Raw genomic sequence first — 25,732 nt, 5'->3', positions numbered from 1 at the left:
ATGCGACTCGAATAGGCGACTGTAGCTGCCAGTAGTTGCATGCAAGCAACTTAATAAGTAGACGGTGCCTGTCCAGCCCGTCTCCTCAATCCTGGTCGACGGCTGGACATGCCTCGTATTGACGTGCTACCGACGGCCTCGACCAGTGTTGCAAAAGCTGGCTATGCCTTGGTTCCGGACACGCGCGGACAGGCACCGCTCGCCGCCCAACCAGTCTCAGGCAGGAAGCGCACCGCCAGAGCCTCAGGGCTTGGAGGTGGTGATACCACTGCAAGACAGCAGAGTGCAGCCCTCAAGCATCTCGCCGAATTGGACAAAGATGGCCATAAGGACGTCCAGATTCCCGTACCAAAGGACGTCACAGCGCGAGGTGCGAATCTGTCGCCAGATGGAGAACGCTCGTCCTGTTAACGTCGTCTGAAGGATCTTCTAGGAAAATGACAACCAATGTGCGACGTATCCTGACATCCCAGAAGACTTTCGCGAATCATCTGGCTGATGAAGAGGCAACCATTTCCCAACATGCACAGAACACGTTATCCTCTGCAGCTTCCGCCCCCCGTCGTACCTCTACCACAGCCAAAGCAGAAATGTCTGCATCAGCTCAAGCGTCACCTCCCAGAGACCCTCTCGCCAATGAGCCACTACTGAAATCATACGTGCCCGAAGCCCCGTCTGCTGAAGAGATGGAAGCACTCGTGAACGCCCCTCCGTTATCCCACGGTGCTGCTTGCGCTGTTCTACCAGACCACTCCAAGCCCCAGAGACATTTTTGTGAAATATGCGGATATTGGGGCACGATTAAATGCATAAGGTGTGGCGCTCGAGTCTGCGGGCTTGAATGTAAAGGTGCTCATGACGACGGGAGATGCCTGAAATTCTATGCTTGAGGTGCAAAAATTGTGCCCAAGGCAACAGTCAATCAATACGTACTATAACGAGCATGGGGATGAGCACAAATGTTGTGGGAGGATATCAACCCCAATACACTCTTGCCTAGAGCTTCTCCAAATCCTCGAGGGGTCTTCCTAACGCTATGTTATGAACTAGCGGTTCAATGGTCTAGGCTCAATCTGGGCTTAGCGAAAGGAGGGAAGGGAGAGGTCAAGTGCTTGTGACTGAACAGGTATGTTGAAATATCAGATACGTCTTCGAGGTATAAGGACTTATGTCCCATGCTAGAGTGGCTTAGCTCATCGAGGTTCAGGGCGGGTATTTGGATGCAGCACCAGCAACGAAATAAGCCAGCGGCTTGGAAGTTAAGGAATATCGAATTCTGTGACCCAAGATTACGTCAATGAATCTTGTTCAAAGAGGCATTCAGAATTCGCTGTCAAACTCTGCTCGCTTTTCCATTAAGATCAGAAATCGTATAGCTTGCATTTCCTTTACTTTACACACTACAAGAAACCTTCCCTTCAGGAAATAACGTCCGCTTTACTCTGCAACAACAATAGAACAGTCATTCTATCAATATCCGTTCAGACGTGACTTCTGAGGTCTTTTGATTAGAGTGATGTAGGCGATCTGGCCAGTTCACAGTAGGTATATAGACATCAAAGCCTTTGCAGCTAGCAAAAAACAACAGTAAGCCATGGGATGATTGAACGAAGATTGAGACTCCAAGACTTCTCTGTTGACATTCCTCGACCATCCGACCAAGCATTAAGAATAAATTAGTTAGCCTCGACCTCATATTTTTCCTTCAAAAGTCTTTGTTGCCATACTCGCCGAACTCTCCTAGGGAGAATACACTACGGCCGTCAGCTTCGTCATCATCATCACTGTCCAGCTTCTTCTCGTCAATCTCCTCAGCACCCTTGTTGTTACTACTATTGCCCTCTACCACGGTCTCGCTGGAGTCCTGACCATCAACAGCCTTATTCTTACCCAAACCCATCTTGCCTGTCCCCATCCTCCCTTTCCGGGCAAACTTCTTCGCTTTTTGATAACCTAGCTTGCTCATTTCGAGTCCTTGCTTTCCCATCTCGCGTGCTGGAATAGCCTCTAACCCCTGCTTACTCTTCTCTAGCCCTTGTTTGCTGATCTCGATTGTCTTGTTTCCAATCTCTCGAGTCTGTTTCCCAAAGTCTAGTGTCTGCTTTCCAATTTCGAACGCTGGTTTCATGCTACCTAGTCCGAGCTTCCCAATATCCATGCCAGGCCTCACCTTGGCTAGACCGAAAGTCGTCCTACGCTTTAGCTTGGGTGCTACTTTTGTGGACTCTTGAAACTCATTCTCTGGTGATGGCATGGAACTTGTTGCATATTTGATATTTGATGGCGACATTAGGTCATCGGTGCTGTGAAGCACCAGAGCTGTATTCTGATCTTGAGCCACAAAGGTATCAGTAGTCCGGGGCGTCTCAGACGAGGTTTTTGCCAATTTTGAGCCCGCTAAAGGCAGCGGCGAAGTCTGCGGAAGATGTCGAAGTTCGGGCCGGTGTAAGCTCTCCGCAAATTCTGAACGTACTTTAGGTGGATCTGCAACCTGAGTAGCGCTCATGGATCGATTCGATTGTGGCCTCAATACAACGTTCATAGAAAACATAGCTGCTCTGATCAGGTTGCTCTTGTCCTCGACAGTGCTGCCTCTCTTCAAAGGTACTTTGAAATTCTTCTGCTTTCGGACCCTGTCCATGGCCTCCCTCAACAGAGTTCTTATGCGGTCTTTCTCCTTATTAGGTATTGATACACCAGTGGTACAAAATTGGAGCCCCTCCGGTGTCTTGCCCTCATCAGTTAATGCGTGCGGATTGGCTCCGCCTCCCAGAAGCAGTTCTACCAAAGTAGACGAGCCAAAGTAAGCCGCATGATGAAGAGGCTGCCAACCTTCACTACATGTCGCCTCCATCTTCGCGCCCTTGCTGATAATATGCGTGGCAACTTCAGCGTGCCCGAACTCACATGCTAGATGCAATGGACGGCTGCCTGTGTACGGCCATCTTGCCTCTGCCCAGTATCCTTCTTCGACAATCTTGTGTGTCTGATCCTTCTTGAATGAAGTCGATCCTAACTTCTCTTCAACTTTAGCACCTTGCTGTAAGAGCCTTTCCACTATCGTCAGATGGCCATATGCAGCTGCAATATGTAACGGCTGCCAGCCAAATGAATTTTCCGAGCTAAGCTTGGCGCCATTCGAGATCAGTAGATTGAGGATCTGAACCGAGCCAGTGCGGGCTGCATGATGGACAGGAGATTGGCCTCGTTCATCCTCCACACTCACTTGAAGGCTATCTTCGGCGCTTCGGAGAAGCCTCTCGGCGACAGCGAAGTGGCCGCCTTTGACTGCAAACAGTAAGGGAGTCTCCTTTCTCGATGTCACAGCATTTGCAGACACTTTTTTCGCTATGAGCAGCTCAATAACCTGATAGTGCCCATAGTGCGATGCAAAATGAAGAGCGTTCCATCCATTTTCGTCCTTAGAACCAAGGACGCAATCCTCCTGAATCATGAGCTCAACCATGGCAAGACAACCGCTCTTCGCAGCTAAGGTCGCAGGTTTATGAAGATCTTTCCGCAAATCTGGCAATTTCAGATCATACGAAAAGAACGATTCGGCAATCCTCACGTGCCCATTTTCAACGGCTGCGAAGAAAGCAGTCAGAAAGGTCATGTTAGCTGAATTGAGCTTTGACAGAGCGAGCATCGTATGGACCGTCTCGTAATGACCAACTGCACAAGCAAGCTGCAATGGGGTTTTGGACTGTGCCTCCCGACTATCAATTTGAGCGCCTTCGTTCATTAGATGTTGGCACATCGCTGTGTTACCCTGAACAGCGCCAATGTGCAGGGGCGTTTGAAAGGAGGCGTCACGAGCATTCACATTTGCCTTCTGTTGAGTCAATAGCATTACTACATTTTGATGAGGAGCCTGCATAGCCAGATGTAGAGCCGTTTGTCCTTGTGGGCCTGTGGCATCAATCAAGGCGCCTTTGCCTAACAAGCTCTTTGCAATTGATAGCCGTCCTCTCCGGCAGGCGTGATGCAATGCGGTATTTCCATCAGCATCTAGATGCTCCAGCGGACACCCTTCATCGATGAGTAAGCCCACAACCGCCTCGTGACCCTCTAAGGACGCTTCTGAGAGAGCGTGCCGCCCTGTAGACCTGTGGCATGATTTGAGATCTGCACCGCTGACGATCAATTTATGAACCATCTTATAATTTCCGTCGCGCGCTGCTTGAACGATCCAGGGACATCCTTGTCCATCTGGCTCATCAAATTCGGGAACCTGGGCTAGCAATGGAGGACATAGAGAGAGATTATCCTCATATTGAGCTTTTTGAGCTTCTGATGTTGGTACTTTGTCCGTATGCGGCGCTCTAGTAGTGGTCAGAAGTGAGCTACCGTGTGGCCCGGCATCGACTTCACACTCCGGGCTCTCACAAATAGAGGTTAAAGTTGAATCCAATACCTTTATTCCTTGCTGTAAATCAGATATGTCTGACCTTGAAAGGGGGGTTTCGAGTCTTTCTGTATTATGGAGTTTCGTGCCTGCACATCTTCTTCTGTAATTTTTGGCAAAGATGAGCCAGTTGCGCTCGTCAACGATGACGAATGACTGAATATGCTAGGCGCTGCAGTGCTAATGGCAGACAAGCTTGCGCTCTCGTCGTCAACATGATCACTGGTCGATTTGTCGAATTGATGATCGGGAGCATTCAACAGGTCGACTAGCGGTAGGGAAACCAGAAGACCTTCGGTCTCTCGCATCCCTGTGGTGCTAGTCGCTAGAGTATCTAAAGGGATAAGCTCCAGCGCCGTTGATCCTGCCTCGACATCACCTTTTGGCATGTTCAGCGTCTCCCTTGGCTGCTGCGTATCCTGCAAGTATGCTGCTGAAGCCGGATATTCACTGGCTGCCTCGTTTGAAGGACTATCAAGTGGAAAAGATGGAAGCTCAACAGGCCCTGTTAAGTCTACAAGCGGTTGCTCTTGAGACGTATATGTATCCAATCCCGTAGTCGCAGGGTGGGCGTTTACAGTATTAGCAATCCTGCCTACTTCCACGGCCTCCAATTCGCTGAAGGGTATCGTCAATGGACTGGTCTCCTTGGGCGTCATAGATTCTGTAATCTCGAGTAAGTCTTGATCATACTCCTTGTTGGCCGAAGGCGCTTGACTCTGCAACGGCTGAGGCACGTCCGAGAAATCTATGAGGTCCTCGTTAGCCCTTCGTGTCTTTTCCGCCAACGCTTGTTGGCGTGCTAGTTGAACAATATCATAGAAAGTAAGTTTTTGTGGCGGTTTCCATGAGGAGTCTTGCGATGGATCAACAGATGCATGCTCGCAATCATCCCTTTTGGCCAATTCTGAAACTTCGGCGCGCCTGATTTCCAGAGCCTTGGTAATGAATTGACGTAGCTTGAGTCTCTTTTCTAGTCTTTCAGTCTTGTCTTCTAAACTTGTCGGAAGCTTTCCCTGGTCTGAAGTATTCTGACGCCCGGTCCTGGTCTTGAGATTAGAGATGGATAGTGGAAAGGGCTTTGTGATTGGAGTACTCACAATTCAATGACTCCCAAAGTAAGATGAAGTGTGGCGGCATGAGCCCTCAATTCAACTAAGTGTATGTTCATAGTCTCCTGAAACCATTGCAACTTCACCTTTTTAGCCAGGAATTGCTGAAGCATTATGATATTTTGCTTTGAAACCTTGCCCTCCTTGAAAGGTGCCTTCTCTCCTCTGTCTTGAAATTTCTTCAGGTCTAGAAGTATGTTTGCCATAGAGACCTGCACAAGGGTGATCGCGTTGTGGGTTGTGCGCATCTGTCTGATAAGACCCTTTGTGTTCTGATTCTTTTTGAGCCACAGCCCAATCGTCTTTATCGACTCCCCATAGATAGTACATTCGAGCGCGATAGACTGCAGAACCCTATCACCTGCCTTGTAGGTTTCATAGACTCGCCGCATCCACTGTGTGTACTGCCATACTTCTTTCACGACTTTCAATGTAGTCCCTACCGCGACTAGGACTGAGAAAGGGTCCATCGTCGCAAAATGGATTGGGAAGAGCCCAATTGAGCTATCGTCACTGAGGACTCCGTAGATTTGACTCACAGCGAGCACACTAGTTGGAACAAGAACTGAGAATAGCAGGATTCAAGAACGGAAAGTGGTAGCTATTCTACTGCGAGGTACGATGGAAGAGCTTGATGGAAGAGCTTAATGAAATACAGGAGGCAGCTTGTGTGGCCTTGTGGGCGTGTATCAAACTAATAAAGGGACAAGTTGGCAAACGGTACGAAGGAAACGGCAAGGTGTATTCCGAGTTAGCAGTGTACCATCCGGCACTGCATGCCTAGGTCACTTCCAAGGGAAGTCCAGACCACGGCGCCCAAAGTTGGAGGAGGGCCATTGGTCAGCCTTGTAACAGTAGTAACCCAGCCTGCTGCTGAGACACTTACTAGTGAAGTGATCCATGCAGCTAATCGACGCCATCACAAGAAGATGTAAAGGTACTTGAGGGAATGGCGGCTGGATTATGTCAAAGTTGCTTTACGACTGCTCCGTTCAGGTGATCAGTTTCAACAAGGAGGGAATTGTTCATCGGATATGGCAAGATACATTAGGTCCAAATGTCCTCCAAAAAGCCCGAGGGAAACAAGCAGAATTCTCAGCCTGATCGATGCTTCTGGAAGCCAAGGGGGCGGGGAGGGGCCGAAAGTCACATGGAGGGTGGCCTTGGATCACCATTGGGGACTGCTCCATTGCCCATGCGGCCATGCGGGAATATCTATCGTACCAGTCTGTAGCTGTCTGAAGAGGTTAGGCAAGAAGCGGGGAGTAACGCTTTGACAAGCTCATCCAGGGGCACCAAGCCTAGAACTAGAAGGTTCAGGCTAGAGCTGTATAAGAATCAAGGGTAGCGACGAGCCGAGGCCTAAAGCGATGCTCTGCTGCATGCCTGAATCTACATTAAGCCTGCAGTGGAAGATTGTATGAGAGGGTCATGCTGGTACTATGGATCGAATTAGTCGTCATGCCTTCTGCCTAATATCTTTTGAAGTACTTCCATCTAATCTATCTCCTGTGACTCGCTTCTCACTTCTATTTTGCGATCTTAGACTTTCAACGCCAGTCTTCAGGCTCAAATCAAATCTCGAATTAGAGCAGAGATGATGGGGCATTCGGCTATGGTGAACTACATAATCACCTCGTTCGCAACATCCTGTGCAAGCATTAGTCATTGAACTTTCTCGATTGAATGTGACATGAAAACTCACCCGTTTCAGCTCCTTGTTGGGCAAGCACACACAGTTCTGTACTCGTACTTCATCTCCGACTCCGCAGTCCTTTCCGAGAATGGTAATGCTTTGAACCTTGAGCCCGCCTTTGACGACAGTTGTCGAATGGCTTCCCACTGGGGTAGGAGTGCCCTCGACTCTTGCCCACGCACCTACACGGCTATTCCATCCTATGATCGAATACAGTACACACGCATCATGCTTGATCTCAGCGTCTTCGAGTACTATCGATTCCTTGATACGGACGCCAGGACCAACGACTGCTCGAGGCCCAATGGAAACGTTAGGACCAAGCTTGGCCGTTGGGTCGACTTCAGCTGAAGGGTGGATATATACCGGTGGGAGGATCGTAGCAGAGGGGGCCGCGAGCTCCTTTGATTGCGACTGGAATGCCTTTTGCAGGTACAGGGCGTTTGCAGGTACAGCAGAGCCAGCAGTTTTGATCTGGCGCCAGAAATCTTTCGTCTCGAGAACGTAAAACTGATTGCTATCGGCGAGATCTGACAAGATATCTTGTTCCAAACGCAAAACCTCGTTCTTCTCGCCTTCCTCAAGACGTTCGGAAAAGAATGATGCTTCGATGTTCTCCGATGAAGGATAAGAGACAAGACGAGGTCGCTCGGAGCGGCGTTGAATGGCGGTTTTGATAGAAGGGAAAATTGTCTCGGTTGCAAAAAGATAGACACCGCAATTGATGAGATTCGAGATGTGTGACTCTGGCTTCTCGACGTAGTGAAGCACACGCTTGCTCTCCGGGTCTGAGACAATGCACCCGAAGTTTGTAGCTGCCTCGTTGCTCACTCTCGTACCAAGAATGACCGCCTCGGCCGTCTTATCATCGAAAATCTTCAGCATCTGTTCCAAAGGAAAAGAGCAGCAAACGTCAGCGTTCAAAACGAAGAACCGATCTGGATTGCCTTTAAGAATAGCGTCTCTGAAATGGTAAAGGCCTCCTGCTGTGCCAAGCGCTTGATATTCTCTTAAGTACTGTAGCCGAATCTTGGGCAGTTCTCGGGCACTCTCTTTGATAAAATCACGGAAAATCTGCTCTTCATAATAGCCGACTAGAACAACATCACGAATGCCTGGAACTTTGGCGACGGCTTGAAGGCAGTGCCATAGTATAGGGTGACCAGCGACATCGAACAGAGGCTATGCGAGAAATTGAGTTGCGCATTCAGACAAGAGTTATGGCTGTCTGACCTTTGGAACATCGAGGGATAGTGGTCTGAAACGAGTTCCTCTCGATGGTCCTCCTACCTTCCATGTGGTCAGCTTTAGGTTCAACCAAAAATATTTGATTTGTAGCGCTCACGAGAATTACTGCTTTTGTTGAAGCTGTAGTAGAATTGACTCCATTAGGCTTTGCTCTCGAAGGGACGTTCAGCGTGGCCATATCGACTTCTTTACTCGTCTTATTTGATACTGGCAATTAGGCTGTGGCACAATGCAAAGTGTGAAGATTCAAATTATGTGGAAGCTCAGGAGAGCTCTAATGTGGCCAAATTGGAGAAGTGGGCCGCCGTAGCATCTTCCGCTTCTAGCGACCCAAGACCGAGTTGGGCCAACTCTCCACCATTACCACAAGAGGGGTGCCGCGGGAAAGCCTGGATCTTAAGTGCATTCGCTGATGTATGCTTCAGTCGCCTGATCACAAAAACGCTCATAAAGTCACATGGATAGGCATAGCGCAATAACACATTGGTGGACGTCCACATGAGCTTTTTACTTTCTGCACCAGCTCTGAAGTTGACGTCCACAACATTGTAGGACACGATCATTGACCACGGGTAGTATGCACTGTTGAGCGATTTGCAGGTTTACTGTCTGTTGTGATCGTTGCGTAGCAAAGAGGACAACTTGTGTATTTTGCCCGAGGCATTCTTTTTGCTCCGTTCCGTTAAAACAAGCGGATTAGACCTCGAATTGGAGTCCAAACACTAAGTAATCACCTGATCATGGTGATAGGTGGTCCACCTATCGTGAGTCGCGCTTTTACTGCATTCTTTCCTGATATACTCAAGAAACACGGAAATTTTACTTGCTTAACATCGAGCAACGCTATTCGTTTGCCAAATTGTATCATTATCGCCTCGCTGTCACGGAAATACCAAAACACCTTCATTTACTTACAATAATATATATATGAAGCCAATTAGTACTTTGTCCTGTGTGTTTGCCTAAGGAGCTTCTCCGTTCAAAGAGACTCTGGAAATGACTGAATTCAACAAACCACTCTCACAACTATAGGGACTTTGCGAGAAAATGAGGTTCGAAAGAAGTGTGGGGTTGCAAACACTCAACGCTACATCATTGTCCGCTTCAAGAACTTCTTCACCTTTACCCACACGGATTCTTTGACTAGGATCCAATCAGTGAAAGCTCAAAGGAAACGCGCGAACAGCAATACGTACTCGGTTTCTGTCCCACGCTAACCCTACGTGCATTTTCCAAGTCTTTCTTCTCCTGCTCCTCGGCTTCCAATCGGCGCTTGAGGTCCTTGTACTGCTGCTCCTCTGCTGCATTCCTGACGGAAGACTTTGCTCCTGGGCCGGACCAACCGCCCATTCCACCTGCGGAGCCGTACCCTCCGGTCATTACTGCGCTGTCTTATGACCGAGAAGATTGTTTCTCGAGGGCCTGTGAGCTGGTTGAAGTGGAAGCAAGAGAGGAGGTCGGTTTGGTTTGGTTTGAGAGTGATGACTTCGAAGTATACAGTGCCTTAGTATCGTCCCAGCTGATTGGTTGGTGTTTGGAAGGGTGCAACCAGCGGTGGCAGGGACAATTTTTGTGGATATAGTAGAGTTGTTTAGGGAGGATATCTTCACTTTGGAACATATTGAATCAAAAGCAAACGCTTGAAGAATTGGAGGATGGTTATATGGCGAAAGTGAGGGAACGCAGGATAGAGGGAGGAGAGACAGGGCAGAATTGGAGACACTTGAGATCAGCAGACGGAGGATATTATTAGTAGACGAGGCTGTTGCAAAGCCACTCTGTGAATACGGTCTCTGAATCTAGTTGATCAAATGCAGGAGCAAGATGCTGCAGACGTGGAAGTTGCGAGCACCTTTTCCACTCTGCATGGCAGCCATATGACGAGGCATTTTCAGAGTAGCAGTAGGAACCGTTTCCGCTCGAGAAGGAGCCGGGGTGCTATAATTGGCTCTAGGGGACGTCAGGGCGAAGGGCGTCCCCGGAAGCTTATGCACTTTAAGCAGTGATCCGCTTCGAAGCGGCTTAGAAGGCCGCTAAGAGAGATGACGCGCCTGATGTTGCCTTTCGAGGCTGTAGTATCAAAATCTCAAGGCACCTTGACTCGCGATGGCATCCATTTTGCTCTCAACTAGCTCAATCTGAGCGATCTCGGCACAGCATGTCTTCCTATGACAGTAAGTGACCGCCTGCTTCTCGGCTCACTTGTAGATTGACCACTGCAGTCGAGCACTCCGTGGCCCCCTCAACTTCCAACACCATTCCATCAAACGATCGCAGCGCACACCCTCCACGCCGACCAGACTTCTCCACCTTCTTCTCCCACGTCAGCTCCCATACCGACACATCCAACACTCAAAATGCACACGCCACACCAATGCCCTCAGACATCAGCGCCGCTTACAGGCTGTTAGCCGAGGGGTTTGGCCAGATGCGGCAGTCGGGCAGCGGAGAGGGTGTCCTGGACGGCATGATAGAGATGCTCTTGAGTGAGAGCGAGAGACCACCGAAGGAGGTGGAGGGTGTGGGGCAAGACTTCATCGATGGTGAGTCCGCCGATCAGGAGACCAAGTTTGAGGGGAGAAGGAGCATACTGCTGATGAGGAGGGTGCGTAGAGTTGGAGAGAGTGCCAAACAAAAGGCTGAAGAAGGACATGGACTGTCCGATTTGCAGTAACCCTTTCGTCGAAGGTAAGCTTGAGCTGTTGTGCTCATCGATTTCTCCTGAGAGCTTTACTGATATCCGGCTCAGATCAATACCCACTCGTGGTCCGCCTGCCGTGTAATTCCAAGCATTTGTTCGATCTAGAATGCATAGCGCCGTGGCTGAAGCTCCATGCCACCTGTCCATTAGACCGAAAGAATTTAGTGAAAGCGAAGAAGCCGCCGACTCCACCCCCACAGGTGGAAGAGGAAGATGGAGAGTACGACGACATGTATGCATGAAATGAAGTATGTCAGCAAGCGAGCAAGCGATAGCATTGGGCAGATGTTTCCATCATAATTCAAAATCGGCTTAAGATGATCCCGACGTGTAGTTGGCGACTCTGCGTACCTGACCCGTCTATTGTCCGATTCTCCCCAAGTGATACCTTCACTTGCTAGCATGTACAACAATCTCATCTTTACATATCCTGTTTCATTCGCTTCTGAACAAATCACACGTTTGCAAGCCTTTCTAATTTGCAAATACCCCTATCATGTATGCACGCCTCTAAACAGCCATGTCGGCTGTTCACGTCCAAATCGAAATCATCAAAATACCTCATCAGAGCGTCAATGCTCCGTATTCATCATATCGTTTACCTGATCCTACTCCTTGACTTTTTCATATTTTTATCCGAAGCCGTTATTTTGTTGATCATTGAAATCAGTGGGTAGCTCTGGGATTTGACTTTGTCCACGGCAATCATATCCATTTGGCTGGAAGCTAGATGAGTAACAGGGAATGGCACATGCGGCATTAGCTTTCCGAATGAGCTCGCTAGGGTCTACATGCAGCATGCCCATTTTAGATCCTTGACTTAAGCATGTTTCCGTCGATGTGGAGATGGGAGTGTGTGGCCTGTTCATGAACGACGGGGGTTGCAGATAATTACGGCTTGCAAAGCGATGTGGCCCAAGTAAATCAGCTTCGTAAGGAGGCGGACGTAGTGCATCATTGTGAGGTGAGACTGAATTATGTGACCGTGTTGATGCAGCGGAAGGCAAAAGGCAAGGACACTGCTGCTGGTGTTCTTTTGGCATTGCTGGGTATGTTCGTGCATCAAGATACTGAAAGCCAAGGTCAACCATGCTCTTCGGAGAACCCGTGGGATCCACTGATAGTGCGAGTAACGCCTTCGCTGCACTACCAAGTTCTGCTTCACTAGGCAGAGGCCTATAGGCATTCACTTGAAGACGTTCATTCCTGTTGAGCAGGGTTTGATCATCTTGCTCAGCAGCTGAAGCCTGCCTCGTTAAATTCAAGCTTGAACGTCGTGGACGAGACGGGTTATGAGATCCTGGAGAATTTGTACCGAGTTTACCAGGGGCGAGGGGGGCGAAATGAGTCTTCTTACAGCATCTCTCACAGATATGCTCTAGGCAAGCACTGCACCGCCAGATTGTAGAGTCGTTATGAGCATTGCACGAATCACACTTGGCGGTGTGAACCGTTTGCGGCTTCCATAGATGGTCGCAATTGCCTTGCATAGCAGTGACGTTTAGACAGTGATATGACAGATAAGCTGTAGAGGATCACAATGTTCGTGTTTCGAGTGCCACAAGAGAAGGGACGATATGAAGAGACGATTGAACAACAAGAAGCCTTTTCATGCCTCCCAAGATCTGAGGCAGAATATATTCGCAAACATAGCTAAGATGCAAGATATTGCGTCTGAGAAAGAGCTGCTGCAAATGAGAGAGGCGATATATGTAAAGACCCAGTTGATTCGCCACGCATCTCCAGCCGAAAGCGCACAACTCAAGGGTGACAACACATCGATAGCTTGTACGTACTTCATACGGAGCGTATAGCCAGTGCTGACTCTGTGAAGAAAGGAATTCTATCCATCAGCCTGATTTGATCATGCATAGTCCTAATGATTCACTTCCTTTTGTTTTCTTAGCAACCAACACCATAGAAAATCTTGAATGGATAAGTACATTGAGTTGAGGATGGCCATACACTTTGTTCTCTCCGTAAAAATCTGCCATGCAGATATTTGCCAACGCATTTGGCGTGCGCATAAGCGTTGACGGACCGGATTTTGCCTCAATCAACTCACCGGTACATCTTCAGCGGGCATCGCGGCGACACCGAGCTCCTCTGCGACAGGGATCTTCTCCTTTCCTTGATTGGTCTCTTCCTTCATGAAAGGGAACAGTATCACTTCTTTGATGGTGTTGTGATTGGTCATGAACATTACAAGACGATCGATGCCCATTCCCCACCCCCCGTTGGGGGCATACCGTATTCTAGCATAGTGCAGAAATTCTCGTCAATTAGCTGTGCCTCATCATCTCCTTGAGCCTTCTGAGCAGCCTGTTCTTCGAAGCGCAGACGTTGATCGAACGGGTCATTCAATTCCGTATATGCATTAGCGATTTCTTTGGTGCATACGAAAGCCTCAAATCGCTCGCAAAGCCCTGGCCTGCTACGATGTGCTTTAGCCAATGGAGACATGACCTGCGGATGGTTCATTAAGAACGTTGGCTGCACACAATCCGACTCAAGAAATTCACCTATTAATGCATCGAACATGCGTGGATTTGTCAGCGGTGGTGCACAATCGACACCCATCTTCTTTAGCATGCGTTCAAGGAACCGACCGCTCTCTCGAGTATGGAATTGATCGCCTGGTGGGAATCTTTCTCCGCACTTCTCCTCCAACGTTGGTATGATGTCGATGCGTTTCCACGGTTTTTCCCAATTTACCTCATACTCTTTGCCATCTAACGTGTTGTATTTGGTAACATATCCGCCTGTTAGTCTTTTGGCTATACCAGAAACGAGATCTTCCGTAACGCCCATGATATCCTCGTAGTCTTTGTAAGCCCAATAAAACTCGCAGGTCGTAAATTCTGGATTATGAGTAGGATCAATGCCTTCATTCCTGAATTGTTTCCCTATTTCGAAGACTCGGTTGAAGCCGCCGCCGATCATCTTCTTGAGGTAAAGCTCTGGCGCAACACGCATGTACAGATCACGTTTCAGCTCATTGTGGTAAGTGGTAAAAGGTTTAGCAGTTGCACCGCCTGCCAGGGCGCTGAGGATAGGAGTTTCCACCTCGTGAAAATCAAGATTCCAGAAAAACTGACGAATATAGCGTATCAATAAATCTCGCTTATGGGCGACGTCTCTGCTTGAGTCATTCATGCTCCAATCAAGAAATCGATTTCGAAACCGTTGCTCGGGATCTTTATATCCGTAATGCTCTGACGGGATTTGGTGCAGACAAGGAGTGAGGAGTAATAGCTTGGTTGCAAATATGGATAGCTCCCCCTCTGGTCGCGTCTTAGGGGTCGATCGTCCTGGATATCCAACGATACCGACGATATCTCCTCGGCGAATATGCTCATGTATCTTTTCGAAGGCGTCTGCATCGTCTCCCATTTTCTGTAGTTGGCAAAGCACTTGGATCTTGACACCCTCATCCTTAATATCGTAGAATACTAATTTAGATCCTGAGGCTCTCTTGACGAATATGCGACCTCCCAATCGGATCTCAATCTCTGGTCTGGATTCCCCAGTCCCAAGGTCTGCATAGTCCTTGACAAAATCCCTTAAATCAGTCAAGACTTCAAATTTATGAGGATATGGGTTAAAGCCGTCAAGTTGACGCTGACGTATTTCACGACTTCTGATTTCGTGGTATTGCTATGATCATTTAATGTCAGTATCGACAGAAGGGCGGTCCTCGAGCTCACATTCGGAGTCAACTCCATTTCTTCCACCACTTTCTTCTTTTGTGATGCAAGTGGGGCGTTGGCTGCCTTTCCTGCTTTCTTCTCGTCTGCTATCCGTTGCTTCTGGCGCCTTTTAAGATCAGATTTGCTGACCCAAATAATTAGGTGGTTTACTCGGCGCGGTTTCCCGCACGGCGATACTTCTTACCTGACTCTCTCACCAGTGACCTCGTCTAGTTGCAGATTTGCAAGAGCATCACTCGGTGCATTAGTTTCTGCCATACGAGCGGAGGATTCCTTTGTGCACAATGACGCTATTAGAAAAGTTTCCTCAATAAGTCATTCAATGACGTGCTGAGTATTTGAATCGTTCCCTTGGTAGGTTGTAAGAAACGCGGAAGGCTTTCGCGTAAATTAAAACTAGCTTGACAGTTTCGATCACGTGCGCTGAGGGACGACAACGTCCACTGAGTATTTGATGGCCGTTTCCTCCCTCAATACCATGACAACGTAAACACATTTCACTAAAAAAGGCCCTTTCCACAACACGAAGTCCTCACGATGCTTCGCCCAGACCCCCTGTTCAGTCCGCCGCCCAATTAGCGTTCCAACCAGGTATCAAGCAAGTTCTTCGAGGCGTTGCTGAGCCTGCATTAATGTGCGCTGTTCTTTCAATAGCTGCGCCCGATATTTTTCCACCTCGGGATTCGCAGCCAAAAGCGGCGCAAGCTTGTCATTTGCTATACGTAGACGGTCACATTAGTTGACTAACTTAGACTGAGTTGCTGTACAATCACTTACCGTCGACATGAGTGATACCCAGTTCCTCCTTCAAGAGCGCACATAGTTCCGAGCGGCACTTTTCGAATAATTCCCCATATATACTGGCGCACATATGGTCCGCAAATGAATTGAGACCACATTCATAATAGGCTTTAACTCGCTAGGTAAATTGTCAGTGAGAACTAATTTGTTCCGAGAAAACGTACGCTCATGGCCTGAATTTCTCGGCTATATTTTTCCGGTTCGAGCGTACTTTCGTTAACTTTCGCAACTTTGTCCCAGAAGGCTGAGCCTGAGGTATGCTTCCCCGTTTTAGCCTCTTGTTCGCTAACATGGTGCTTGGCCCGCTGTTGGAGTCGAAAGGAGAAGAGGTTGCTTGACGCCTTTTCGTACGCGGTTTGCATAGCTTCTTCATTTAACGTCATCGGCTTAGCAGATTCCCACTTAAGCATTCTCATGGCTAATTCTTCCTGGTCTTTGCAAGCTTGTCTGAAAAATTTGTCAAAAGTACTAAGGATCAAACGGTAATAGTCTGTGTCTTGATGTTGACCGAAAGCTTCTGATACCCTACCGAAGACCATATTTTGACAGAGTTGACTTGTGTTGAACAGAAAGGCTTCGAGAGGGTGCTGCCAATGCGAAATACTCTGCCGCACCATGTCTTCCGTGGCGTGGGGATGGATCTCGCCAGGAATGCCGCTGTATGCATATGAGATTATAGACCTAACCTCAGCCAGTGTAAAGCATTTCCCAGTGATAGCCACTGAATCCAAATTCGCACTGCCGGCTAGGTCGATTCTCGGTGATTTGGTCGGTGCAAATTCATCTGGCGTGTGTACTCGCTTTCGAGTATTGGGATTTTGCGGAACGTCATCATCTGAATCGATGCAAATTGAGATCGTCTTGGTACTGTTTGTTGAAGATGGCGTTGCCTTGGACTCACGTTGGGATGATCCATTGGGAGTTTCTGGTGCTTGTTTAGCAATGGATCTCTGTCCTTCGGAAAACTTCAGTAATGGCCGCGTGCTTTCCAAGGCTTTCCTAAAACCTATCGCATATTCGTTCCACTGCTGAGGAAATGGAAACTTTTTACTTCCGCCATCGAGATGATTATGTAGAAGCTTTTCAAATTTCATGAGCTCACCCATGACTATGGCGGAGACATTACCGCCCATCGCCTGTGGTAGCTCTCGTAATTTGTTCTCAATATCTTCGACCTTCTCTCTGACTTGAATCCGAAAGCGTGGCAAGCTTTCCTTGCATTAGCTCGACTCAAGTTTGGCAAGAAGGCATCTCACTAACCTTTTCTGGATCTGAAAGGTCAACAATTGGGCTAGATTTGTCAATAAAGCTGGTGTGCCAAAACGTTTGCTATAGGCTTGAAGAGATCCTGCCCATGGCTCATTTTTATCGAAGAAGTCTTCTTCCTCGTGTCTAGCCTGGGCATGGCTGATATTAGTATCGGGATTGTTCTTAATTACGAAATAACCAAAGCCCAAACGGAATTTTCTGCCTTCTAAAATTTGAGACCACTGCTCAAACGATTCTTGTAGCTGTAGAAGGTCAGGTTTCGTAATGCATCCAATGGTCCTTGCTTCTGCTTTTGATTCCCGAATAAGTCTTGCTGCGCTGGAATTTGCAGGATCATCGGTGATAGGTAAGGCAAGAAGTACCAAACTTTCCGTAGACTGGATATATTCTTTGACCAGATTTCTTACGAGATCGACCAGATAGCTTTCTTCTGGTACATCTGACACGTTGATTATGCCTGGGAGATCGTAGAAAGATAGGTTTGGGAGACCTGGGCCTGCAATATTAAGGCGAATCACATTGGGCGAGAATTTCACCTGGAATGCGTGAGGAGGTAGAGCGTTTTCAGGCATATAGTCGGCATGATCCTTTCCAGGATTTAGATTTGCAAGTTGTGCCCGGTATAATACTCCGTGTACGTGATCTTTCGACCTGATGGTGGCAAAGTGAATGTTTTCCAGGTCTTGAGCAACCCAAGGGCCTAGTGGCCGATCTTTGGTTGCTCCTTGAGACTTCGGAAAACCTTTACCATGGCGATCTCCCAAGTAGAGATATTTCTTAGATAATGACACAGTACACTTCCACGAATTTTGCTCTGAGAGGTTAATTTCTAGTGGACAACGTGTGCAAGTGCCACTTTCCCTCATCACCTTTATTTCTGACATTGATTCAATCAAGCTACTTTTGCCAGTACTTTGATTGCCGACAACGACTACCTTAGGTAGTGGAAGATCTAGATTTTCGACTCCTAATTGTCGAAGGGCTTGGACTGTTTGGACCAGGTGTTTTACACCACGTCCAACGACATCAAGGCTAGCTTCCGTATCAAACAATTTGCCACTATCATGAGAGGCAAGGTCTAGGTTCAATCAGCAGTCATAATAAGATAGCACGGTAGGTCAGATGCTTACCAGGACTAGGAACCGGGGGCGCTATACCGCTACGTCCTTGCCCGTTGATATTGTGGGCATCTGATCTAGAGCCAGATGAACTATGCACCGGGCGCTGTGTGGACTTCTCTTCGTCACGATTTGAATCTAGCTCACGTTTTCCAGGTTTGCGACCCATGATCGCAACCAGTCAACGCACTGACAATGTTCTGTGCCAAATTAGATGCGATGGAAGGAAGACCAAAGGCGAGCGAAATGCAAAGAGGTTGGAAGATGAAGAGTGTCATTGGATTTTTTCGACCATGCCACGCTTTGGGCCATCACCAAATGGTGATGGAACTCGCAACTCCTCATAATCGTGCGCAAATTACTAGAGTCGGGAGCGAAGGCAAGTTCCAGAAGTGAATTGATTTTAGTTTCACTCAGTTCTTCGCTGTGACATGCCTATTTGCGTGAAGGCTATTGATACCACCTCGCTGATTTGCCACCGATCCCGGGCTTATTTTTCGCTTTTGAAGCAATTGCAAGAACCTTTTGTTGGGAAGCCATGTCCTACTACCTAGAAGCAGGACATAAGAGAGTAATGCTAAGCTCCCTGCTTGATGCGCTGATGCTAACGGCAACGGCACTAAGTATAAAAGGGTACTGATGCCGAGAGCGACTTGCAAGCATGCAAACCCAAGAACACCATGTACGGCCCGCTTGCTCGCGTTTGGCAGTAGCTTGACAATAGTAGGCGAGAATCTTGAGTAGGTAAATAGGGCAATCACGGCGGTGAATGTCGTTGTCGCCAGTACCCTGTGATCTAATTGGGCGAGAGAAGGGTTTTCCAATGCATTACGCCACCAAAGATCACGGCCGTCAGCTTTTTGTGAATAGAAATCTGAGAGTAGTTCATCCAACGGTGGAATCCAGCCCTGCCCCATCCATGGAAAATCGTTGTAAATTAGCCCAGCATCAAGTCCGGCCACAAAGCCACCAGACATAGCTGTGATAAAGACCAAGCCAGCTAGCATTGCGATTGAACGCTGAAAGACACGCAGCCGGGGGTTCTTCAGCCGCTCTAAAGTACCTCGTGCAGCCTCGATATTACTCGCAAGCTTTTGTTCCCGTAGAATCTGTAGCCCATTCCAGAACATAGCTGAATAGCACAAGAAAGCTGTTCCAAGATGCGCTACCAATCGATATTGGCTTACACGTGGATGACTTCCAGGTGCAAAGAGATGATCTTTCAGCCCTGAACTCACCATCCACCACCCTAGAAAGCCCTGGAGGCCGATGAGTCCAGCAATCCCAAGTATTCTACCAGCCATTGGTTTGGAGACTTTGCCAGCGACTATGAATAAAACCGCAGGGACTACGAAAGTCACACCAACGAAGCGACCCCATAGGCGGTGTGTCCACTCCATATAGTAGATCTTTTTAAATTCGTCCATCGTCATGTTTGGATTCAGAAGCTTGAATTCTGGTGAGGATTGGTACTTTTGAAACTCAGCTTCCCACTCGCTTTCTCCGGATGGCGGAAGTGCTCCAGTGACAGGTTTCCATTCTGTGATGCTGAGTCTGTTCGTTATTAGTAACCGTGGACTCTCTGCAGAGGAGCTGGAACTTACCCTGACTCCGTGAGGCGAGTCAGGCCACCAAACACCACTATACCGAAAACGTTGGCAGCACTAAACAGGAGCCAGTAGCCAACAGGTTTGCGTGTTAGTCGAGGGAAGAAGGCCTTGAGAAATTTCACTCGGTAGGCCTTAAAGGACCTTGCAAACGATGATGACTGGGAGGGCGTCTTTGAGGAAACTGTGGAAACATTGCTAATAGCAATAGCAGGCCGAGCTGGAACCGTTTTGAAGGCTCTGCGAGCTTGTAGCTGCCATTGAGGGGTTTGCTTAGGTAGAGCTGAACAATGTTTAGTAACAGTCCATGAGTGATTACAATCGAACAATCGTCTGGTCAGTCGAGGAGCTGCACGGTGAAGACTTGGTAGAATCGAAGCCATGTTTTGGCTGTTCCGTGTGAGCGATTAAAGACGCTGCGAGTGAAGTCCAAGTCGTCGGAGCCAGTCAGGGAATTGAGGTTGGAAGGAATACGCGCTAAACAAGAAGATGCTCCCGAGGCTTTGATGACGCTATGAAAGTTTTATACAAGACTTCAAGATCTTTTTCAGCCGGTACATGATGGCGCATGATGCATCAGAGGAGTTGACAAAATTTCGCCAACAATGGCAGGAGGAGGTCAGATCCCGAAAGAAGACAATATCCACACACAGACCCCAAGCCGCGAGTGCACATCATCGTCCAGATCGAGCCCCGTCGCCGCACCTGCCATCGTATAATGAGGAGCATAAGAGTGCTTTTGAAGACCACAAAGATTCTTCCTACCACGATCTAGAAGACTTAGATGATCAGAGGCGACTACATATAGAAGGCGGTTCCCGACCTAACAACAGCCGACAGCCTTCCTCGGCTTTGGAGCATTACGAGAAGGCCGTACAAAGAGAGGGAGAAGGCAGCTTGGGTGACAGTCTGAAGCACTATCATAAAGCCTACCGACTTGACGCAGGTGTTGACAGTCTCTACAAGAGCAAGCATTTCCCACAGTCTACGTCAAAAGCTACCACCGCGAAACCATCTAATGCATCTAGCACCGTTCCCAACAATGCTCACCATTACCTAGATGGTTCTTCTAAGATTTCTACGTCTGATCTCATTGCATCCTTTCAGTACTCTTACATCAACGGCGAAGAGCCACTGATTGAGGGTTCTCCTGCTCCACCTTGCCCGATATCTTTCTTACCCTCAGAACTCTGGGTCAATCTCCTCACTCATACGGCGAATTCCGACCCAGCTTCTTTTGCTCGGCTTGCTCAAGTGTGTAGGCGCCTTGCGTTTCTGGTGGCTGCAGAGGATCAAATTTGGCGAGAGGTGTGTCATGATCGTGCGTATGGCTTCGCGGCAATGCATTACGCCTGGGCACTCACTATTACCGGCCAGTCGCTGCCTGCTTCTTTCGAAGAACTGGATGCTCAGCTTCTGCGATTGACAATTGAACGTCCATCAGTACAATTTCCCTTGTCGTCCACCTATCCAAGCTACAAATCAATGTTTCAGAAAAGGCCCAGAATTCGATTCAATGGCTGCTATATCAGTACGGTCAATTACATTAGACCAGGTGGAGCGACTGCATCACAAGCGACTTGGAATTCACCAGTCCTCATTGTCACCTACTACCGGTACCTGCGGTTCTTCAAAGATGGCTCATGCATTTCGCTTCTCACAACAACAGAGCCCGGGGATGTTGTTCATTATCTCACTAAAGAGAATGTTCACTCAGGCCATGCAAATAGTCTACCGACGGCGGTCATGAACAATGCTTTGCTTGGACGTTGGAAACTGAGCGGAGATGCGTATGCTTCTGATCCGAACTTACATGAGGAGGGCACCGTCCATATCGAGACAGAGGGCGCAGACGTAGACCGACCTGAGCCCAAATATACGTACAAGATGATGTTGCAAATGAAAAGCTCTCGAAAGGCTGCTGGCGCGACGAAGAATAATAAACTCGTTTGGCTTGGATATTGGTCATACAATAAGCTGACGGATGATTGGGCTGAATTTGGGTTGAAGAATGACCGGGCCTATGTCTGGAGCCGGGTTAAAAGCTACGGCTATGATATATGAAAATAGACATGAACATACGATTTAATTGTTCAGGCCTGCCCAAGTAGGAAGGTCACGTGTTTGCGCGTTTTAGTCAGATTTCGCTTCCCTACAATTACTTCCATAGAACCTAGAATCGTGCATTCGACCCGATAAGTCGCAAAAAATGCCTATCGGCATTGAACGACTCAATTCGAGGCACCTCCAGCCTTCGTCTCAAATCGTCTTCATCAAGCCTTTGGCTGGTTCCGATGCAGATTTCGCGAGAGACTTCCTCGAGCGAATCGCCGCAATATGTCATCCCATCATGAAGTCAAATCATCTGTCTATTATGACACTCGAAGAACATGAAGCCAACACTGAATTCATTGGCCGAAATTTTAATGCTGGTGAAATCATACAACTCGTTCTCAAATCATACCGAACAGGCCAGTGGCTTAGCTTCAAGACGGTACAAATGATAATGATGCATGAGCTCGCTCACTGCGCGCAGATGAATCATTCAAGGGCATTCTGGAAAGTAAGGAATGACTACGCAGCCGAGCTCAGAGGGTTGTGGCAAAAGAATTATACAGGAGATGGTCTCTGGGGACGAGGACAGACTCTACTCAGCGGCAGATATGACACAGGACGAAGGGCTGAAGAGGACTTGCTGCCCGAGAATTTGTGCGGCGGAGCCTATCGTAGTTCGAGAAGGAGGAAGAGAAAGCGAGGACCGGCGGCTACGGACAAGAAGCCCGAACCCTTCGCGGAGCGGCAGCAAAGGAGGGTCGCTAAGAAGTTTGGCGTCGCAGGTCAAACACTGGGAGGAGATCAAGAGACGAGAGTGAAGCTAGAGAAGGGCCAGAGCGTCAAGGCAAAGCCTAAAGTGGCCAACAGCTCACGAGGGCGAGAATTACGTGTGGCAGCTGCACTAGCACGGTTTGGGCAACAAGAGGAGGACACATTAGACGATGCAAAGCCAAAAGAGGACTTGAAGAAGGATCAGTCAAAGCTATCAAGCGACACTGAAGACGATTCGGAAAACAGTGATGTTGAGAGCGTCTTAAAAGATCACAAAGGACAGAGGATCCAAGATCAAGAAGGCCGCGATATGATTAGAGTATGTGGCACCGAGGATGAAGATGACGAAGCGGTAAAGCAAGAACGAGATGAATTGCAAGGGTTAAATGGCGCTGAAAGCAGTGATCCTTCGCACACAAATGTTGTCAAGCCGATAGCGGCAGTCAGAGGATCGGACCCTCATGACCAATCGACAATAGCTACGGCTTCTTCAACCCGGGACCAGCCTCTATCAGTGATTGAGCCGTCAGAAACACAGTCCGAACAAGTTTGTTCTCCAATATGTTCCATGGGAAATGCTGCTGGTTCAGCTCTCTGCGTAGCATGCTCTCACGTTCTAGACGTCTCTTTAATCGCTAATCACTGGCGATGTCAGAAGGAAACATGTAAGGAAAGTGACTACGTCAACGCTGGCGACTTTGGGCGTTCCGGTGTATGTGGTGCCCACAAAGCTTCTGATCCTCCTGAATGAGGAGGAGCAACAGCCTAAGGTGTGTTTTCTTGGCTTTTAGAAACCAGAATCTTGCAGAGATTATACAGAAACGAGATTGATATCGCTGGACCTGTGCCAATGACCACGATGGGCAATGTCAAATCTAAGTTACTGCAGAGATCTTTGCAGACACGCAAGCATTGATCAGTATTGCTTGTTGCAGAATGTGGCAATAGGTGCAAAGAGATCTACTGGAGACCCCCTGAGACGAGGAAACGTGAATGAGACTAGCATCCTCGATGCTCGCATGTTTCTAATGAACACATTCACGATATGGTACTCAGGATGAATGAAACACAAACGAGTTTAAATCACCTGCATCTGCGATTCCGCCCACATGCATGATCTTGAGCACTTGAAGCGTATCATCAGCAGCGGATATCAGCCCTAGTACATTTTCGTGCTTTTTGGAAGGCCACTTGAAGAAGCTCGACCAATATGTGTGGAATACTATCCGGCTAGGTCATGACTTGTTTCTTCGTGGGCGTCTGAACACCAATGTCAGGAAACATCCTGTACGCTGGTTCGAATTCACACTTTGTCCGCTGCGAGACTGGTTTCTGATTTCGATAAGGTTGATTTGAGTGCTGCGATGAGAAATACAATGTACAAAATTATGTCGTGAAGAACTTCGAATGCTTCATTTTGATTTCCCTCCCACAGTGTGATCAACAACGGGCAAAGGAACAGTGTTTGTAACACCCTAGGGGCTTTAGAGGTGCTGTGGAATTTAAGAAATATCTTTCATAGCAAATAGATACTAAAGAAGCTACTCGATAAAGCACGAAGACTCTAGAGCTTTAGGCTTACCATAGGAGCTTTCACATGCCGACCCAATGTCAGCCTCACCAACATTCCAGAAGGAGGTTGGGTCACGCTTTAGGGCCCTGCGATTTTGAAGAACACGACGTGTGAAAACGGGATGATGCTCAACGGGACGATGTACATGATTAGCCTACCCTCGAGGCATAGTCCTCGTAGAGGTAAAAGAATGCGTCAAGTCCAGAGGACAACAAGCGGCTCCAGATACAAAACATATCTCCCCGACTTCTCCCGTGGCTGACATCCACAAAGTAGGTGAGAGGTGAGATACAATAAGTCCAACGAGGTCAAAAGATGCGAGCAGACTAGCAATATAGCATGTATAGACAGGCGAATCAAACACCAATAGTGCATTTTCCATGAAGCTAGGATACGGTCGTGCCGTCCGTTACCCTCTGGCAGCGGGTGGTGGTCTTCTATATCCACTAAGATCTAGTTGACTTTGCCTCTGCAAATCTCCATAGCGTACACGTGGTGCCGTTTTACAAAAGGAAAGGAGATGAGGAGCAGACGGATCATAGGCATATACTCTCCGAGATGAGGCCCCGCGAGCATCTGGGACGAAGATTGTAGGGTAGCGGTGGGCAAGGATGAGAATCTGCGAGCATCAGCGGGATGGTGGCGCGCGGTCCATGGTAGGCCGCGTCGTTCATCGCAATAATAAGAAAGTACCACGAATAATTGTAAGTAGTGAGCAACGAGTCAGTAATGTTCAAAGCCATTTTATGTTGGTCGAAACAAACATTGAGTCAGCCCGCCCGGGCCTCCCTAACAGCCGCCCCCGGACACCGGAGCCCGCAGCGCCACGACCTCCAGCTGTACCGTCGAGTTACTCTAGCAACGCCCAGTAGTATTATTCTTATTACACTTGGTATCCCACGCCATCTCCAGTCCCACCCCAAGGATCGAAATAAAGTTTTCCCATCATTCTGGTGGCTTTCCCAGGCGTGCATTAGGCTCGATCTCTTGCACCACAGTCTCGATCACGAGCAGCAGCAGCAGTAGCAATTTGGGGAGGTCACCCCGTACCTTCCCATCCAAGGCTGCAGCACGCAAGTCAACCCTTGCCGCAAAACAACCTACCAAAGAAGTTGGAGGGTGTGATGGCTCGAAAATAATGACGGCGCTTGCTGCACCAGCAGCCTTGATTTGCTGTCACTGCATGGGATGATATCTGAATCCAGTGGTTGGGGTGGGTCGTCACACCCACGGCCCAAAACGTGGGGATCGCCACTTACCATTCGTACGAGCGGTATGGCCGATGTCTTGCGTCAGCTAGAGCCAAAGTTGATTCCCTTCTCCCCCCACCCAATTGCTTGTCTGGAATGAGTGATAATAATAACGAGAGACAGGGGGCAGGCGGGACTTGATCGTGAGGGATGCGAATACTGGTTGCCTGATTTATATCGTAAGAAAGGCGGTGAAGAGGGAAAGGATTTCTAGTGTGAAAGGTACGTACCGGCCCCTGACGTGGGATGAGCTGTCTGCTACGGACCGTTGGGCTAGAGAGCTTCTCGGCTCTCACATAATCGCTAGCTGGGACCACATTCGAAAGACGACGACAATGGCATGAGGAAAAGATATTCAGAAAGCTTACGCTTATGATCACTGATATGGACTTTTGGGAAATACAGGAGCCAAG

The 25,732-nt window shown here is 48.4% G+C and overlaps 8 protein-coding genes across 8 annotated transcripts; 4 read left to right on the top strand and 4 right to left on the bottom strand.

Moving 5' to 3' along the window:
* Positions 1-108: 108 nt before the first annotated feature.
* On the top strand, positions 109-890 carry KY384_002603 (uncharacterized protein; the record flags this gene model as incomplete). The annotated part of the gene is made up of 2 exons (XM_044811126.1): positions 109-380; positions 434-890. The coding sequence occupies 2 exons, from the start codon at positions 109-111 to the stop codon at positions 888-890; spliced, it is 729 nt and encodes a 242-aa protein (XP_044672009.1).
* An 815-nt stretch (positions 891-1,705) lies between these two features.
* Positions 1,706-9,844, bottom strand: KY384_002602 (uncharacterized protein; the record flags this gene model as incomplete). The annotated part of the gene is made up of 8 exons (XM_044811125.1): positions 1,706-4,323; positions 4,452-5,452; positions 5,509-6,069; positions 7,148-7,170; positions 7,226-8,398; positions 8,450-8,506; positions 8,562-8,671; positions 9,661-9,844. The coding sequence occupies 8 exons, from the start codon at positions 9,842-9,844 to the stop codon at positions 1,706-1,708; spliced, it is 5,727 nt and encodes a 1,908-aa protein (XP_044672008.1).
* A 994-nt stretch (positions 9,845-10,838) lies between these two features.
* KY384_002601 (uncharacterized protein) lies at positions 10,839-11,407 on the top strand (the record flags this gene model as incomplete). Its single annotated transcript, XM_044811124.1, has 3 exons — positions 10,839-11,007; positions 11,078-11,152; positions 11,214-11,407. The coding sequence occupies 3 exons, from the start codon at positions 10,839-10,841 to the stop codon at positions 11,405-11,407; spliced, it is 438 nt and encodes a 145-aa protein (XP_044672007.1).
* Positions 11,408-13,367: 1,960 nt separating this feature from the next.
* Positions 13,368-15,133, bottom strand: CLA4 (Protein kinase; the record flags this gene model as incomplete). Its single annotated transcript, XM_044811123.1, has 3 exons — positions 13,368-14,822; positions 14,873-14,999; positions 15,060-15,133. 3 exons carry the CDS (start codon positions 15,131-15,133, stop codon positions 13,368-13,370), a joined length of 1,656 nt encoding a protein of 551 aa, XP_044672006.1.
* Positions 15,134-15,469: 336 nt separating this feature from the next.
* On the bottom strand, positions 15,470-18,232 carry KY384_002599 (uncharacterized protein; the record flags this gene model as incomplete). Its single annotated transcript, XM_044811122.1, has 5 exons — positions 15,470-15,591; positions 15,653-15,794; positions 15,841-16,885; positions 16,937-18,023; positions 18,076-18,232. The coding sequence occupies 5 exons, from the start codon at positions 18,230-18,232 to the stop codon at positions 15,470-15,472; spliced, it is 2,553 nt and encodes an 850-aa protein (XP_044672005.1).
* Positions 18,233-18,476: 244 nt separating this feature from the next.
* Positions 18,477-20,053, bottom strand: KY384_002598 (uncharacterized protein; the record flags this gene model as incomplete). Its single annotated transcript, XM_044811121.1, has 3 exons — positions 18,477-19,617; positions 19,668-19,953; positions 19,990-20,053. 3 exons carry the CDS (start codon positions 20,051-20,053, stop codon positions 18,477-18,479), a joined length of 1,491 nt encoding a protein of 496 aa, XP_044672004.1.
* Positions 20,054-20,231: 178 nt separating this feature from the next.
* Positions 20,232-21,734, top strand: KY384_002597 (uncharacterized protein; the record flags this gene model as incomplete). Its single annotated transcript, XM_044811120.1, has 1 exon — positions 20,232-21,734. The coding sequence occupies one exon, from the start codon at positions 20,232-20,234 to the stop codon at positions 21,732-21,734; it is 1,503 nt and encodes a 500-aa protein (XP_044672003.1).
* Positions 21,735-21,879: 145 nt separating this feature from the next.
* Positions 21,880-23,247, top strand: KY384_002596 (uncharacterized protein; the record flags this gene model as incomplete). Its single annotated transcript, XM_044811119.1, has 1 exon — positions 21,880-23,247. The coding sequence occupies one exon, from the start codon at positions 21,880-21,882 to the stop codon at positions 23,245-23,247; it is 1,368 nt and encodes a 455-aa protein (XP_044672002.1).
* Between the last annotated feature and the right edge of the window lie 2,485 nt (positions 23,248-25,732).

The sequence above is a fragment of the Bacidia gigantensis genome (assembly GCF_019456465.1).
Source record: "Bacidia gigantensis strain McMullin 20006 chromosome Unknown contig_156, whole genome shotgun sequence".
NCBI lineage: Eukaryota > Fungi > Ascomycota > Lecanoromycetes > Lecanorales > Ramalinaceae > Bacidia > Bacidia gigantensis.
The sequence above is the reverse complement of the archived record's forward strand: the minus strand, read 5'-3'. Positions and strand labels throughout refer to the sequence as shown.